The sequence below is a fragment of the Dasypus novemcinctus genome, chromosome 2, assembly GCF_030445035.2.
Source record: "Dasypus novemcinctus isolate mDasNov1 chromosome 2, mDasNov1.1.hap2, whole genome shotgun sequence".
Classification (NCBI taxonomy): domain Eukaryota; kingdom Metazoa; phylum Chordata; class Mammalia; order Cingulata; family Dasypodidae; genus Dasypus; species Dasypus novemcinctus.
This window is the reverse complement of record NC_080674.1, coordinates 140,008,863-140,025,199: the sequence shown is the minus strand read 5'-3', so window position 1 is coordinate 140,025,199 and position 16,337 is coordinate 140,008,863. Positions and strand designations below refer to the sequence as shown.

The 16,337-nt window shown below is 37.5% G+C and overlaps 1 protein-coding gene across 3 annotated transcripts in view; it reads left to right on the top strand.

Moving 5' to 3' along the window:
* KIF3A (kinesin family member 3A) overlaps nt 1–16,337 on the top strand; it is a 53,014-nt gene that overhangs the window by 5,440 nt on the left and 31,237 nt on the right. For all 3 annotated transcript variants that reach the window (XM_023588231.3, XM_071209925.1, XM_058278446.2), the window contains exons 3-4: nt 12,583–12,727; nt 12,882–12,966. In XM_023588231.3, coding sequence (XP_023443999.1) covers nt 12,583–12,727; nt 12,882–12,966 — 230 coding nt within the window. The remainder of the gene's footprint in view (nt 1–12,582; nt 12,728–12,881; nt 12,967–16,337) is intronic.

The window sequence follows — 16,337 nt, the reverse complement described above, 5'->3', positions numbered from 1 at the left end:
TTTTCCACTTCTTGGGTATTATGAATAATGCTGCTAGGAAAATTCTTGGACAAATTTTTTGTGACAGTATGTTTTCAGTTCTTTTGGGTGTATACCTAAGAGTGGAATTTCTATGTCATTTGGTAGCTGTATGTTTAATCTTTTAAAGACCTGCCAAACTTTTCCACAGCACTGCACCAATTTATATTCCCAACAGCAGTGTATGAGTTTTCTGCATTCTTGTCGTCACTTGTTATTTTCCATTTTAAAAATTATAGCCATTTTAGTAGGTATGAAGTGCTGTCTTGCTGCAGTTCACAATCAGTTTTTGTATATCCATCTTATATCCTGCAACCTTGCTAAACTTACTTTTTAATTCTAGTAGGGTTTTGGTGGGGGGGGGCTGGCAGGTAAATTCCTTAGGATTTACTTTATATGCAATCATGTTGTCTGCAAATAAACAGTTTTTATTTCTTTTTTTCCATTCTTTATACCTTTAATATCTTTTTGTTGCCTGGTTGCACTGGCTATAACTTCTAGTACAGAGTTGAATAGAAGTGGTAAGAATGGCTATTCTTGTCTTTTCCTGCTCTTAGAGAAAAAGCATTTTGATATTTTAACATGTTATCACTAGAATTTGCACTCTGAGAAGTCTCTTTCTTAAGTTTGTATCCAGCTAATGTTATAACTAAGATTTCCTTGAATGCTAGGAACTAACCAAAAAATAAATAAAATAAAAAGAGAAAACACCTCAGTCCTTACAGATTGACCTGTGGTAGTACTCTCTTTCAGAGTTTAGTTGTACAATGAGGTTAGAGAATAGCTCAAGTAGAAAGCATAGGGTTCTCTCTGGTCCTCTCTCCACATACATCTTGCCCAGGGCATGTGCACATGGCCCTAGGAATTCCCCTATTCACACAGATCTTCCCTAGAAAACAGTGTTTCTTCATAGTGCAGGGTACTACACTGTATGCCCACAGGCAGCAAACCTTTGACTTAGTTGCAATTTGACTGTTATTTTGAGCATTCTGTAGGAGAGATCTGTGAGCTGCCTCTACATGCAGGGCAAGTTCTGGTATGGTGAGCCTGTGACAAGTGTTCTGGTCCTGGACAGATTGGCACAGATACACATGCTCCCAGTATGTGCACAAGGATTACTCTGCTCCCTCCAGAACTGGAATCAGGATCCTACACTGGGACCCTGAGCCAGTGAAGGGGCCAGCTAGTGTGCACAAGAAGGATTTTCTATCATTTTTAAGTTACCTTCTCTTGATTCAGCATTCATCCTCTTACTGCAATCATTTAACTGTTTCTGGAACTTTGAGAAAGATATTTCTGCCAGTTTTTGCTCATTGTTCAAAGTGTCTGTAGAGGGAAGAGCCCTGGAGTGTCTTACTCCACCATCCTGATTGGGGGAGCACATTGATTTTTTTTTTTTTTAATTTATTGAAGTATAGCACTCATACATAAACAATAAGTGTATAATAATAGTTGTGAACTTACAAAACAAACATATATAACATCATACAGGACTCTCATAATTCACCCAACCACCAATAACTTGCATTATTGTTAAACGTTTTTAACTAATGATTAAAGAGCATTGTTTGGGAAGCGGACTTGGCCCAGTGGTTAGGGCGTCAGTCTACCACATGGGAGGTCCGCGGTTCAAACCCCAGGTCTCCTTGACCTGTGTGGAGCTGGCCCACGCACAGTGCTGATGTGTGCAAGGAGTGCCCTGCCACACAGGGGTGTCCCCTTGTAGGGGAGCCCCATGGGCAAGGAGTGCGCCCTGTAAGGAGAGCCACCCAGCGTGAAAGAAAGTGCAGCCTGCCCAGGAATGGCACCACACATACGGAGAGCTGACACAACAAGATGATGCAACAAAAAGAAACACAGATTCCCATGCTGCTGACAACAACAGAAGCAGACAAGGAACACGCAGCAAATAGACACAGAGAACAGACAACGGGGCCGGGGGGAGAGAAATAAATAAATAAATCTTTAAAAAAAAAAAGAGCATTGTTATAATATTACTACTAAACAAAATATTTTTCCCCCAACTAATCCCATTATTATTACCTTTATATCATTTATATATGAACATACATAAACAAGTAAGTGTATAGTAAAAGTTGTGAACTTAAAGCAAACATGCATAGCATCATACAGGGGTCCCATACATCAAGCCTCCACCAATACCTTGCATTGTCATGAGATGTTTGTTACAAATTATGAAAGAATATTGTAAAAAATCTTACTACTAAGCATAGTCCTTATCTTATATTTGGTGTGTTTTCCCCCAACCCACCTATTATTATTTTTTTAATATATTTTTTATGACAGAAGTTGTAAACTTATAAAACAATCATGCACATATGCAGAATTCCCAAACAACACCCCTCCATCAACACACTACAATGTGGTGTGTCATTTGCTCTTGATAAAATAATATCATCTGATTGTTACCATGTTCATAGTGCACATTTGGCTTACATTTTCCATACTGCCTCAGTATCAACACAGTACATCTTTCACATAGATGTAAGAATACTATATTATTACTGCTAACTGCTGTGCATAGGTCACTCCAGCTGTATTTTTCCCATGCTTCTCCACATTCCCAACACCCTGCAGTAGTGATATACATTTGCTCTAGCTAACAAAAGACTCTTGCATCTGTACCATCAACCACAATTCTGATCCACCTCTTGGTTTACTGTGCTATCCATTTCCTAGATTATTCTCTTGCGTTCTGTCATTTGGCATTTACATAACAAGACTATCATTTTCAGTCACATCCCCATTTATAAACTAGCTGTTACTCACTGTGTGTTACCATCCACTCTATACATTTCCACACTTTTATAGTTAAGCTAATTATAACTTGTACATCCATTAAACATCAGTAGTCCACTCAGTCCTTCTCTTATCTCCTTTAAAAATCCACCACCTATCACCAGGTCTTGAAGGTATTTTCCAATAATTTCTTCTAGAAGTTTTATGGTTCTTTTATTTTTAGTTTTTTGATCCATTTGAAGTTAATTTTTGGATTAGGTGTGAGATAGGGGTCTTCTTGCCTTCTTTCAGCTATGGATTTCCAATTTTTTCAGCATGATTTGTTGAATGGAATGTTCTGCCCGAGCTGTGTGAGTTTGACAGGATAGTGAAAAATCATTTGACCATACCTGTGAGGTTCTGTTTCTGAACCATAAATTTGGTTCCATTGGTCTGTTGTGTCTGTCTTTAGGCCAGGATCATGCAGTTTTTGCCACTATAGGTATGTATTATGATTTAAAGTCTGGAGATGAGGGTTCATCTTTCCTTTTTATGATGTTTCTGGCTATTCTGGACTCCTTACCCTTCCAAATAAATTTAATGATTGTGTTTTCATTTTTTCTTTAATGCTGGTGGAATTTTTATTGGGATTGCATTAAGTCTGTATATCAATTTGAGTAGAATTGACATCTTAATGTTATTTAGTCTTCCAATCCATGAACATGGAATGTTCTTCCAGTTATTTAGGGCTTTTTGATTTGTTTTAACATTGAGTTACAGTTTTCTGAATACAAGTACTTTACATCATTGGTTAAGTTTATTCCTGTTGGAGTTTTCGGTGTCATATTTTATTTTCACCACTCTTTTGACACTTTTAGTTACTTTTATTTATATAATCTTCATTTCTAGACTCTCTTCCAGGCCCCTCTCTCCTGTCTTCTTTTCAGGCTCTAGCATACCCTTTAGTATTTTCTGAAAATCTGGTCTCTTGCTTAGAAATTATTTCAGTTTCAGACAATGATTGATTTTTAAGTGTTAAACCACCTTTGCATTCCTGGGATAAATCCCGCTTGGTTATGATGTGTTATCCTTTCTGTATATTGTTAGACTTGGCTTGCCAAAATTTTGTTGAAATTTTTTGCATCTATGTTCATGAGGGATATAAGGATAAAGTTTTCTTATAATGTCTTTATTTGGTTGTTTGGTTGAGTTGGGAAGTATTCTCTCCTTTTCAATTATCTGGAAGAATTTATTTAGAATTGTTTCTTTTCTAAATGTTTGGTAGAAATTACCAGTGAAACCACCTGGCTCTAGAGTTTTCTTTCTGGGAAGGTTTTATGTACTGATTCAATTTCTTTAATAGACTTAGAACTATATTCATTTCCTAGGGCTGCTATAGCAAATTACCACAAATCATGTGGCTTAAGCAACAAAAATTTATTCTCTGACAGTTCTAGAGGTTAGAAGTTCTAAAATCAGTCCTCACATCAAGGTGTCAGTAGGACCAAACTTTCCTTGAAGGCTCTATTAGCTTTTGCTGATTGTCAGCAATCTTTGGTGTATCTTGGCTTGTGGTAGCATCATTCTAATCTCTGCCTTCATCCTCACATGGCCATCTTCCTTCTGTGTGTCTCTGTTCCAAATTTTTCTCTTATAAGGACACCAGTTGTTGAGGGCCCACCGTAATACAATATAACCTCATCTTGACTTGATTACATCTGCAAAGAGCCTATTTCCAAATAAGATCGCATTCACACATTCTGGATAGACATGAATTCTGGAGGACTTTATTCTACCTAGTATAAGAACTATTCAGGTTATATTTTTCTTGAGTGAGCCTTGGTAGTTTGTGTCTTTTAAGGAATTTGGGTATTTCATCTAAGTTGTTGGATTTATTGGCAAAAAGTTGTTTGTAATATTTCCTTACTTTTAATATGTGAGAATCTGTAGTGATGCAACCTTGCTCATTGGTAATTTGTGTCTTCTTTTTTTTCCTGATTAGTCTGGCTAGAATTTTATCAATTTCATTGATCTTTGCAAAGAATTGAATTTTATTGATTTTCCTAAATTGTTTTTATGTTTTCTGTTTCATTGATTTCTGCTCCGATCTTTTTTGTTTTCTTTCTCTTACTTACTTTGGGTTTAATTTTCTCTTCTTTTTCTGCTTTTTTAAGGTGGAAGCTGAGGTCATTGATGTTAGACTTTTCTTCTTTTCTAATGTACAGGTTTATTGCTATAAAATTTCCCCAATATTGTTTTAATGGCATCCCACAAATTTTGACATACTGTGTTTTCATTTTTTTGCAGTTCAAAATACTTCCTACTTTTCTTCATTTCCTCTTTGATCCTTGGATTGTTTATAAATGTGTTATTTTGTTTCCAAATATTTTGAGATTTTCCAGAGATCTTGCTGTTATTGATTTAGGGTTTAATTCAATTATACCCAGAGAACATACTTTGTATGACTTGAATTCTCTTATGTTTCTTGATATTTAATATTATGGCCCAGAATAAGGTTTCTCTTATTAAATAGTTTGTGTACACTTGCAAAGAATGTGTATCCTGCTATTGTAGAGTAAAATGTTCTATAAATATCCATTAGGTCAATTTGTTTGATTATGTTACTGAAATCTCTGTATCCTTGCTAATTTTCAGCCTATCAATAATTGAGAGGGTGGTATTAATTATTTGGCTGTATTTGTGGATTTGTCTATTTCTCCTTGTTGTTCTGTCAGTTTTTGTATCATGTATTTTGAAACTGTAAAAAGGTATATAAATGCTTTGGATCATTATGGCCTTTTGGTGAATTGACCTCTTTTTCATTATTAATTTACCCTCTTTATCCTTTATAACTTCTTTAATTGGTAATCTGTTTTGTCTAATATTATTATTGTCACTGTAAATTTCTTTTTACATCTATTACCATCCATGTTAATATGGCATATGTTTTCCTTCTTTTAACTTTTTTGTGTTTTTATTTTGAAAGTCCGTTTCTAGTAGGTAGCTCTGTCGGGATTTCCTGAGAACACTCCCGCCCAGGTTTGATGGTCTGTTCGGAGGATTCACAGGATTCAGAATATAGGTGTACTTTTTTTTTTCTCTCCCTCCCCCCGCCCCCCGCCCCCCACCAGTTGCCTGTTCTCTGTGTCTATTCGCTGCGTGTTCTTCTTTGTCTGCTTCTGTTCTTGTCAGCGGCATGGGAATCTGTGTTTCTTTTTGTTACATCATCTTGCTGTGTCAGCTCTCCGTGTGGGTGCACCGTTCCTGGGCAGGCTGCACTTTTCTTTCGCGCTGGGTGGCTCTCCCTACGGGGCGCACTCCTTGCACGTGGGGCTCCCCTATGCGGGGGACACCCCTGCGTGGCAGGGCACTCCTTGCACGCATCAGTGCTGCGCGTGGGCCAGCACCACACAGGTCAAGGAGGCCCGGGGTTTGAACCATGGACCTCCCATGTGGTAGACGGATGCCCTAACCACTGGCCAAGTCCATTTCCCTATAGGTGTACTTTTGATTTCTTATAGCAAAAGGATACCAAAAAATTTAGCAAAGAGAAAAGGCGCATGAAGAGAAGTTCTTAGGAAACCAGTTGCAAACTTCCAGGAGCCCTCTCTTAGTGGTCACACAAGACGTGCATAATTTCTCCAGCATTAAGTTGTGACAACAGATTAAGAATTCTCTGCCAGGGATGTTCATTAGAGACTCAGTGCCCATTGTGTCTCAGGTCATGTAGGCACCTTCTGTTTAGCACATACAAAGATTCCACATTCCCAAGAAGGAAAACAGGTGATCAGCATGAACCCTTATTTTTGTACAAACAGTTTAGCACAGTGAGCCACTTTTTAATCAGTTAGGGAATGGTGGGGGACTGTATAATTTTTTTTAGGGATGCTGTAAATAGCACCACAGACTTGGTGGCTTAAAACAACAGAAATGTACTGTTTCACAGTTCTGGCATCTAGCAGTTTGAAATCAAGGTGTTGTAAGGGCCGTGCTTCCTCTGAAACCTGTGGGGAAGAATCCTTTCTTGCCTCTTCCTAGCTTCTGTTGTTTTTCCAGCAATCCTTGGCATTTCTTGGCTATAACACTTCAAAATCCCTGCCTCTGTCTTCACATGGTCTTCTCCCCATGTCTATGTGTCCAGAAGGACACCAGTCATATTGGATTAGTGTCTTCTCTAATCCAGTTTGGTTTCATCTTTAGTAATCTTTAAAAAGCCTGTATCCAAATAAAGTCACAGTCATAGGACCTGGGATTAGAACCTAAACTTATCATTTGTGGATGGTGCAATTCAATTCACAATAGGCACTCTTCCAAAATCCACCCTCCCAGATGCCAGCCCAGGATCAATGTTGAACTTCTTTTTTTTTTTTTTTTTTTTTTGTGCTGCTGTTACTTGAAAACAGTTTGATCCATTCAGGTCTTTCTTTTAAATTTGTTAGGATTAGAGCAGTGTTTGGTCTAGGTTAATTGTTTCCCACTACTGATGCAGTACCCTTTTGTATACTGTACCTAATGTCCTGTGAATCATGAGGTTTTTCTAGTCTGGCTGCTAGGAACAGATACTGTTCCTGGTCTCTATGATAGCTGGGCACTATTTCTTCGAACCCTTTTGAATGGTTTCCCCCCACAGATTTGTATATTTCCGCACACTGAACAGCACTTAGCTGAATATGTAAGGAAGACCCTGTTCAGATCTCTGGAACTCTGCAAATGTAGCTCTTCTCTCCCCTATGGTATCCTGTCAACTCTAGCCGTTCTGGTTTCTCTGAATTCTCAGTTCGCTCTCCTCCCCCCAGTGAGTCCTCTGTCCTTTACCTGGGTCCCTCCTCCTGTTCCATAGCTTGAATTCTCTCTCAAGACAGTATGCTAGGCAAGCTTAGGGCTACCTCACCTGGTTCCCATCTTTCAGAAATCACAGACCTTTGTTGACTGATACCCAGTGGTATCTTGAAAACTGTTTCATGTATTTAGTCTGTTTTGTTTCAGCTAGGAGGCTGACGTGGTCTCTTACTCAGTCTTGGTCTGAAGTGGAGGTGTTGGTAATTTAATTTTGAATTACTAGAATTTTGTACTTTTTGAAAATAAATGTCATACAGAGTAGTATTTGAATGTCAAAAGAGTTTTCACCTATTTTCCAATGTATTATGCCACCATTGAGCATTGTTGATTGCAACAAATAGAAATTTATTTTCGAAAGGGACAAAAATTAGGAATGCTCTAATATCTTATACATTTACTCTCTGTTATTTATTTTTTATTTATTTATTTTTTTATTAATTTTTTTATTTTTTATTGACTTTGTAATAATATTACATTAAAAATATATATGTGAGGTCCCATTCAACCCCACCCCCCCCACCCCCCCCCTCCCCCCCCCCCAACAACACTCGTTCCCATCATCATGACACATCCATTGGATTTGGTAAGTACATCTTTGGGCACCTCTGCACCTCATATACATTGGTTCACAACATGGCCCATACTCTCCTCTATTCCATCATGTAGGCCCTGTGTACTCTCTGTTATTTAAGTGTGGTTTAGTTCTAACATTGTGGAGTATCAAAAGCAAGTATATAATCCTTCTTCTATATTTAATGTATGCTTATGAGGGAGCTAGGTAAAATCTCAGTATATTTTTAGTTTTTAAAAAGTAAAGTTTGGGAAGCTGATTTGGCTCAATGGATAGAGCATCCACCTACCACATGGGAGGTCCAAGATTCAAACCCAGGGCCTCCTGACCTGTGTGGTGAACCTGGCCCACGTGCAGTGCTGATGTGTGCAAGGAGTGCTGTGCCATACAGGGGTGTCCCCTGCATAGGGGAGCCCCATGTGCAAGGAGTGCACCCTGGAAGGAGAGCTGCCCCGCATGAAAAAAGTGCATACTGCCCAGGAGTGGTGCCACACACACGGAGAGCTGACGCAGCAAGATGATGCAACAAAAAGAGACACAGATTCCCAGCTGCTGCTGACAAGAATAAAAGCGGACAGAGAAGAACACACAGCAAACAGACACAGAGCAGACAACTGGGGGGGGGGGGGGGGGGGCGAGGAATAAATAAATAAATAAAAAATAAAGTTTTAAGAGAAGGTTGTTGTCGAAGAAACTATAGCAATTACTGTTACTATATTTGACATTTAAGTACTGGAAATTTTGAATTCTCCTGAAAATAAGATGAGATTCTATTATTCTGAGGGATCTCTGGTTCTTTTCTTCAGCTCTAAAATTATAGATTAATATCTTTCTAAGATTAGTGATTTGTTTCTATATTGAATACATTCATAAAAGTTGTTTTAGGAATTAATTTTGAGTTAATTTTTTTTTTTTTTTGCTATTTCATAGTGTTAAAAAATATATGGACTTTGTGGAGAGCAGATGTGGCTCAAGCAGTTAAGTTCCTGCTTCCCACATGGGAGATCCTTGGTTCCATCTCAGCACCTCTTAAAAACAAACAAAAAAATACAAACAACAAGCAAACAAATGAAATAACCAACTCAGGGGAGCTGCTGTGATTCAGTGGTTGAGTGCTGGCTTCCCACATACAAGGTCCTGGGTTCAATCCTGGCCACTGGGGCTTTGGAGCCAGATGGACTGTGTTTGTTCAGATCTTGTTTCTACCACTTACTGTGATGGCATTGATCAAGTTATTCTAAGTTTTTGTTTCCTCATCTGTATTAGTGAGCCAAAGGGGTGTTGATTCAAAGTACTAGAAATCTGTTGGCTTTTATAAAGGGTATTTATTTGGGGTAGAAGCTTATAGTGACAAGGCCCTAGAGAGTACAACTCAAGGTTGCTTTCTCACCAAAGCCCATTGTCACATATTGAGGTAAGAGGCGGGCAACCTCTGCCTGGTCTCTCCTTCCTTCTTCCTCTTAAGGCTCCTTGGGCCCAGCTTCTTCTGATCTCAGCTGTAGCGTGGCATAGGGCTTATTTCTTTTTGGGTCTTCTCAGCTGCTCTGGTCTCTTCATAAGGTAAGTTGTTAACTATCAGGCAGATAGCTCATCTCTCTTCCTGGGACCACAGGAGCAAAGCTGACCAAGTTCACTCCTCTGGTATCTAAGGATCTCTCTCTTCTTACTCTGTCTTCTTCCATGTGTCTTTTTGAATGAGTGTCCAATTATATCAGCCCACCAAGGGGGTGGGGACTCAATCTGAGTCATGTCCCTTCTGACACGATCAAATCAAAGCCCTAATCTTAACATAATTTAATCAAAGACATCTCAGCTGAATCTATTACAATCAAAGGGTATTACACCCAGAGGAATAGATTAGTTTACAACATAATCTCTCTTTTGGGAATTCATAAATAATCTCAAACTGCCACACCATACCATCTAAACATTATTTTATGGAAACAAAAATAGTGCCTACTCTTAGGATTGTGGTAAAAATTAAATAAGAATGTATGTAAAGTACATTGCCTACCACATAGCCAACAGTCAGAAATGGTAACTGTTGTTCTTATAAAACTCATTATTTAATGATTCAGTGCATTTGTTCTAAAATTTAGTTTATGAGTTCATGCTGTTTTCTGCTCCTCTGAATGCAAGAAGTTATAATGGTAAGAATGGAGATTAAAATATTTAGTAAGTTGGAAAACAATTGAGACTTTCATGCTCATGTATAAAAAATGGCTTCTGGAATGATTATTTTATTTTCACAAAAAGTCTGAGAATGATGATGACATCTGAAGTTAGAGTAATAGTAGTTGAAAAACTCTTTCATTTATACTATCCCGTCCTAGACTGCCCTCATTCTGTACTGTCTTCTGTGGGGATTGCATCTACTCCTATGGCTTCACTTGGCAAGTAGTCCCGTAGTTTCAGCTGCTTGACACATCCATTTGGGTGTATCATAGGCACTTCAAGCACAGTATGTCCCAAACTGACTTCATGATTTCCCCCTTCAATCCTGTTCTTCCTCTGCTGGTGATCACCATCTGCATAGATGGCATCACAGTATACCCTCTCGTTCAAGCCAGAAAATTGAAAGCCATCCTTGATTCTTCTTTTTCCCTGACCCCTGCTATGACTAGTTGTTCCCCAGGTCCTGTTCCTTTTAACTGCCAAATATCTCTGAAATCCATCCGTTTTTCTTTTTCCCATCTGTCACCATCTCTCACCTAGCTAACCACTCTAGTCCTCTTAACTGTTTTTCCACACCTACCTGCCCTTGCTTTCTTCCAATTCTTTGTCCACAATATAGCCATAGTGCCTATCATATCATGCTTCTGACCGAAAAATCATTCTGTGGCTCCATGTTGTTTTTAGGATAAAGTCTCAAAACTCTTAACATGCTCTTCATGGCCGTGTGTAATTAGGCCCTGCCATTTTCTCTAGTTTTGTCTATATTCACTTTTCTTTTCCATCTCTGCTTCTTTCATTCTGATCTCATTTCAGTTCCTCAAAATATCCGTGCTGTTTCTTGCCTCTTGCTGTCCACTCTATCTAACCATGTTCATATTTCATATCTCATCTTTTTTTTTTTTTAAAGATTTATTTATTTATTTAATTTCCCCCCCTCCCCTGGTTGTCTGTTCTTGGTGTCTATTTGTTGCGTCTTGTTTCTTTGTCCGCTTCTGTTGTCGTCAGCGGCACAGGAAGTGTGGGCGGCGCCATTCCTGGGCAGGCTGCACTTTCTTTTCACGCTGGGCGGCTCTCCTCACGGGCGCACTCCTTGCGCGTGGGGGCTCCCCCATGCGGGGGACACCCTTGCGTGGCAAGGCACTCCTTGCGCGCATCAGCACTGCGCATGGCCAGCTCCACACGGGTCGAGGAGGGCCCGGGGTTTGAACCGCGGACCTCCCATATGGTAGATGGACGCCCTAACCACTGGGCCAAAGTCCGTTTTCCTCATATCTCATCTTGAACTTCCCTCACCTCTAATCCCTTTGCTCCCACAATCCCCCTCTGCTTAGGTAATATCCTTTGTTCTCACTAGCACCCTCTGTTTCTCTTTCTTAAAACTCATCATGCTTATAGTTAATAGATCAGCATCTCCTCTTCAAGATTAAACACCGAAAGATTAAGGACTGTATCTTTTTTGTTAGTCACTGTGTCCTTGGTGCCTAGTACAATGTCAGACTCAGATATGCAATGAGTATTTGTTCAATGAATGAATTTAGGTGTTTAGAAAATTTGATTTGTAGCTCTAAATACCTGTGCTAATTTTACTATCACCTTTTTATCTTTTCCTATTCTTTACTGTTAACAATTTCTAAAAAAAATTTAACAGTCATCTTATTTTAGGATTAAAGAGAAAAAGCTGCCATTTATTGGTACTTTCTACCAGGCATTGTATTGGTTGCTTTAAGTAAATGGTTTCATTTGGTTCTTACTATCAAGGTAGGATAGTTATTGTTATTCCCATTTTACCACTGAGGAGAAAATTTCTGGATACATAACTTGCCCAAGGTAAAGTGGCTAAAAAGTGACAGAAACGGATTTAGACAGAGGTCTTTCTGGCTCCAGAGGCTGTATTTGTTTATGATTTTTACAAAACGTTTTGTCTAATTTAATGGCCACATTAAATAATTAATATGTACATTACCAGAAACTTCCAGTAATTTGCTGTAGTATACGATTTTGCTTTTAGGGTTTTGGATATTTTTTATTAATTAGGAATATTCCATTGACCCTGGTACTTATAGTGCTTTACTCATATGGCACAGAGTACATATTGTACTTGTTGATAATGGAAGTGAAATTTGTACTAAGAGATTTTTAAATGCAGGGCAGAAATTACAGTGTCAAAGAATTAAATTTAGAAGCCATTGATCTGAAACATTAGACTCTAAAAAATGACTGATTTTCTTCATCATTTTCAGGGACTATTTTTGCTTATGGACAAACTGGAACAGGCAAAACTTTTACCATGGAAGGTGTTCGAGCTGTTCCTGAACTTAGAGGAATCATTCCAAATTCATTTGCTCACATATTTGGTCATATTGCAAAAGCAGAGGGTGATACAAGGTAAAACATAATTATGTTTTTCCTACTGTTGAGAAGTCCAAGCATAGGAAAGGCATATATAATAGGTATAAATTTTCTACACACATTTTAAAACTCTTCTTTGTAAATACTTCATTGTCTTTTATGTCTTTTAAAAATGATGTTTTATTTATAGATTTTTGGTTCGAGTATCTTATTTGGAAATATATAATGAAGAAGTTCGTGACCTTTTGGGCAAGGATCAGACACAGAGGTTAGAGGTAAGGATAAATGAAATTCTGAGTACTTTTCAAAGCAATAGAATATTTGCTAAATTAAAGTCCTTTTTGCACAAAAGTTACTTTTTAATATTTTATTTTTTGACCAGATAGTATAATCACATGGTTCAGAAATCAAAATGTTATAAAAATTACACATTGAAAAATCTTCTTCCCTCTCATCTCTCCCATTTCTCCCCATCCTAAAATAACCACTTTCAGTATCCTATAGTGTTTCTTTATGTAAGTACAAATACAATTTTTTTATACCAAAAGTAACATACTATATACATTGATCTGCACCTTGCTTTTTTAAAAATTGAAATTATTATTAAGGTAATTGTAGATTCATTTATAGTTGTAAGAACAGGGAGACCCCATGTATCCTTTAAATGGTTTTCCTCAATGGTAACATTTTACAAAACTGTAATACTGTATCTGCAGCCAGGATATTGACATTGATGCACTCTGTAGATCTCATTCAGATGTCCACAGTTTTACTTATGCTCGTTTATTTTGTACTCTTTCATCACATGTGTAGGTTTCTATATCCACTACCACAGTTAAGGTACTGAAAGTTCCATCACCATGAAGATCCTTCATGTTGTCCTTTTATAATTATTTCCCCTGTTCTCCTTCTCCCTTGTCCCTAACTCCTGACAACCCCTAATGTGTTTTCCATTTCTAAAATTTGGTTATTTCTTATTTCAAATGTTAAATAAGGTTAAATGTTATATAAATGGAGTCGTACAATATGTAACCTTTTGGAATTGGCTTTCTTCACACAGAATAAATCCCTGGAGAGTCATCCTAGTTGTCATGTGTATCAATCATTCATTCCTTTCTATTGCCGAATAGTATTCTGTTTTATATATGTACTAGAATTTGCTTAACCTTTCAAGGTTGTTTAATCCTTAACGAAATGCTGTATTCATTAGCAGTCATTCCCAGTTCCTCCTTCCCTTCAGCCCCTGAAAACAACTAATTTACTTTCTGTCTCTCTGATTTTTCCTATACATGGAATCATAATACAGTATGTGGCCTTTTTTGTCTCACTTCTTTAGTCTGGTGTAACATTTTCAAATTTCAAGCATGTTATAGTATATATCAGTACTTCATTCCTTTTTATTGCTGAATAATATTCCAGTGTATGCACATATATTACATTTGTTTTTCTATTCCTTAGTTGATGGACACTTGGGTTGTTTGTACTTTCTAGCTATTATGAACAATGGAGCCATGAACATCCATGTACAAGTTTTTGCTGTCCATGATTTCACTTCACTTGTGTATATGTCTAAGAGTGGAATTGCTGGATCACATGGTAACTCTACGTTTAACTTTTTGAGGAACTGCCAGTCTGTTTTCTGAAGTGACTGTACCAAGTTATATTCCCACCAGCAATGTAGGAGGGTTCCATTTTCTCTGCATCCTCTCCATTGTATTGGGTGTGAAGTGGTCTCTCATTGTGCTTTTTATTTGCATTTCCCTAATGGTAATGATGTGGAGCATCTTCTCATTACTTATTAGTCATTTGTATATCTAATTTGAAGAAATGTCTGTTCAGATCCTTTGCATTTTTTCTTATGATTGTCTTTTTATTGTTGAGTTGTTGAAGTTTTCTGTTCCCAATTTAAAAAATAAAATTTAATGAAGTTTATCATTCATACATGAACATATGTAAACAATAAATGTATAGTGAAAGTTGTGAACTTACGAAACAAACATATCATCATACAGGGCTCCCATATTTCACCTTGTGTTGTTGTGAAACATTTGTTACAAACTATGAATGACCTTTGTCGAAATACTACTTCTCATTACAGCCTATATCTTACATTTGATGTATTTTTCCCCCAACCCACCCAATTATTAACACCATATATTAGTGTTATATATTTGTTATAGTTCATGAGAGTATGTTCTCATTTTGTTCTGCTAACCACAGTTAGCAGGATTCCCTGTGTTATATAGCCCCATGCTTTTATAATCTATTCAGAGGGTATACTCAGTGCCTCTCATTTTTATCAGAGTTGTGCTGTCATCACCTCAGTCAATTTTAGAACATTTTCATCACTCCTAAGGAAAAATCCCATACCCCTTTATAACCCCGTATTTTTGTCCATTAGTATTGATATGTCTTCTTTGCCCTTGCGGCAAAAATATTACACTATTACTGTTAACTATCTTCCATAAATTACATTGCTTGTAATTTTTTCTTATATCTCCATATTTTTAACACTTTGTAAAAGAAGGACATTTTTATATTTATATTGTTAACCATAATCTTCATCCACCACCAAAATCACTATGTTGTACATTCCCTAGATTATTCTCTAGCTTCCTTTAAATTGATATTTTTGTCTCCAGACTACCCTCCTTTCAGCCACAGTCACATTTATAAATCAGCAATATTAGTTATACTCACTATAATGTGTTACTCTCAACTCTATTTATTGCCGCACTTTTACAAATAACCTTATTAATAATGCTACAGGGGAGCAGATGTAACTCAAATGCTTGAGACCTGCTTTCCGTGTATGAGGTCCCAGGTTCAATCACTGGTACCTCCTAAAAACAAACAAACAAACAAACTCATTGGAAGTGCTGATGTAGCTCAGTGGTTGAGCATGTGCTTCCATGTACAGGGACCTGAGTTCAATCCCTGGTACTTCTTAAAAAAATAATAATGCTACATACATTAAACATTAGCTGCCATTCTCAACCCACATTCTATTTCCTAGTACTCTATACTCTAGAGTTTACTTCATGAGTATACTCATTGTATTTAGTTCAGATTAGTGAGACTATGCAATATTTATCCTTTTGAGTATGGCTTATTTCACTCAGTATAATATCCTCAAAGTTCATCCATGTTGTCATAGACATCCTGGTTTTATATCTTCTAACAGGTGAATAGTTCCATTGTATGTTTGTACTACATTTTGTTTATCCATTCATTGGTTGATGGACACATGGGCCGGTCTCATGTTTTAGTAATTGTGAATAATGCTGTTTGAACATCGTGCAAATGTCAGTTCATGTCCTTGCTTTCAGTTCTTTGGAATATATTTTTAGTAATGGGATTGCTGATTCATGTGGCAGCTCTATATTCAGCCTCTTGAGGTACTGCCAAACTGTCTTCCACAGATGCTGCACCATTCTAGATTCCCACCAAAAGTAAAGAAGTGCTCCTATTTTTCCACATCCCCTCCAGCACTTGTAGTTTTTGTTGTTGTTTTTTTATTAATAGCCATTCTATAAGGTGTGACAGTAGCTCATTGTAGTTTTGTTCTGCATTTTCCTAATACCTAATGATGTTGAACATTTTTTCACGTGCTTTTTGGCCATTTGTATTTCCTCTTTGGAGAAAT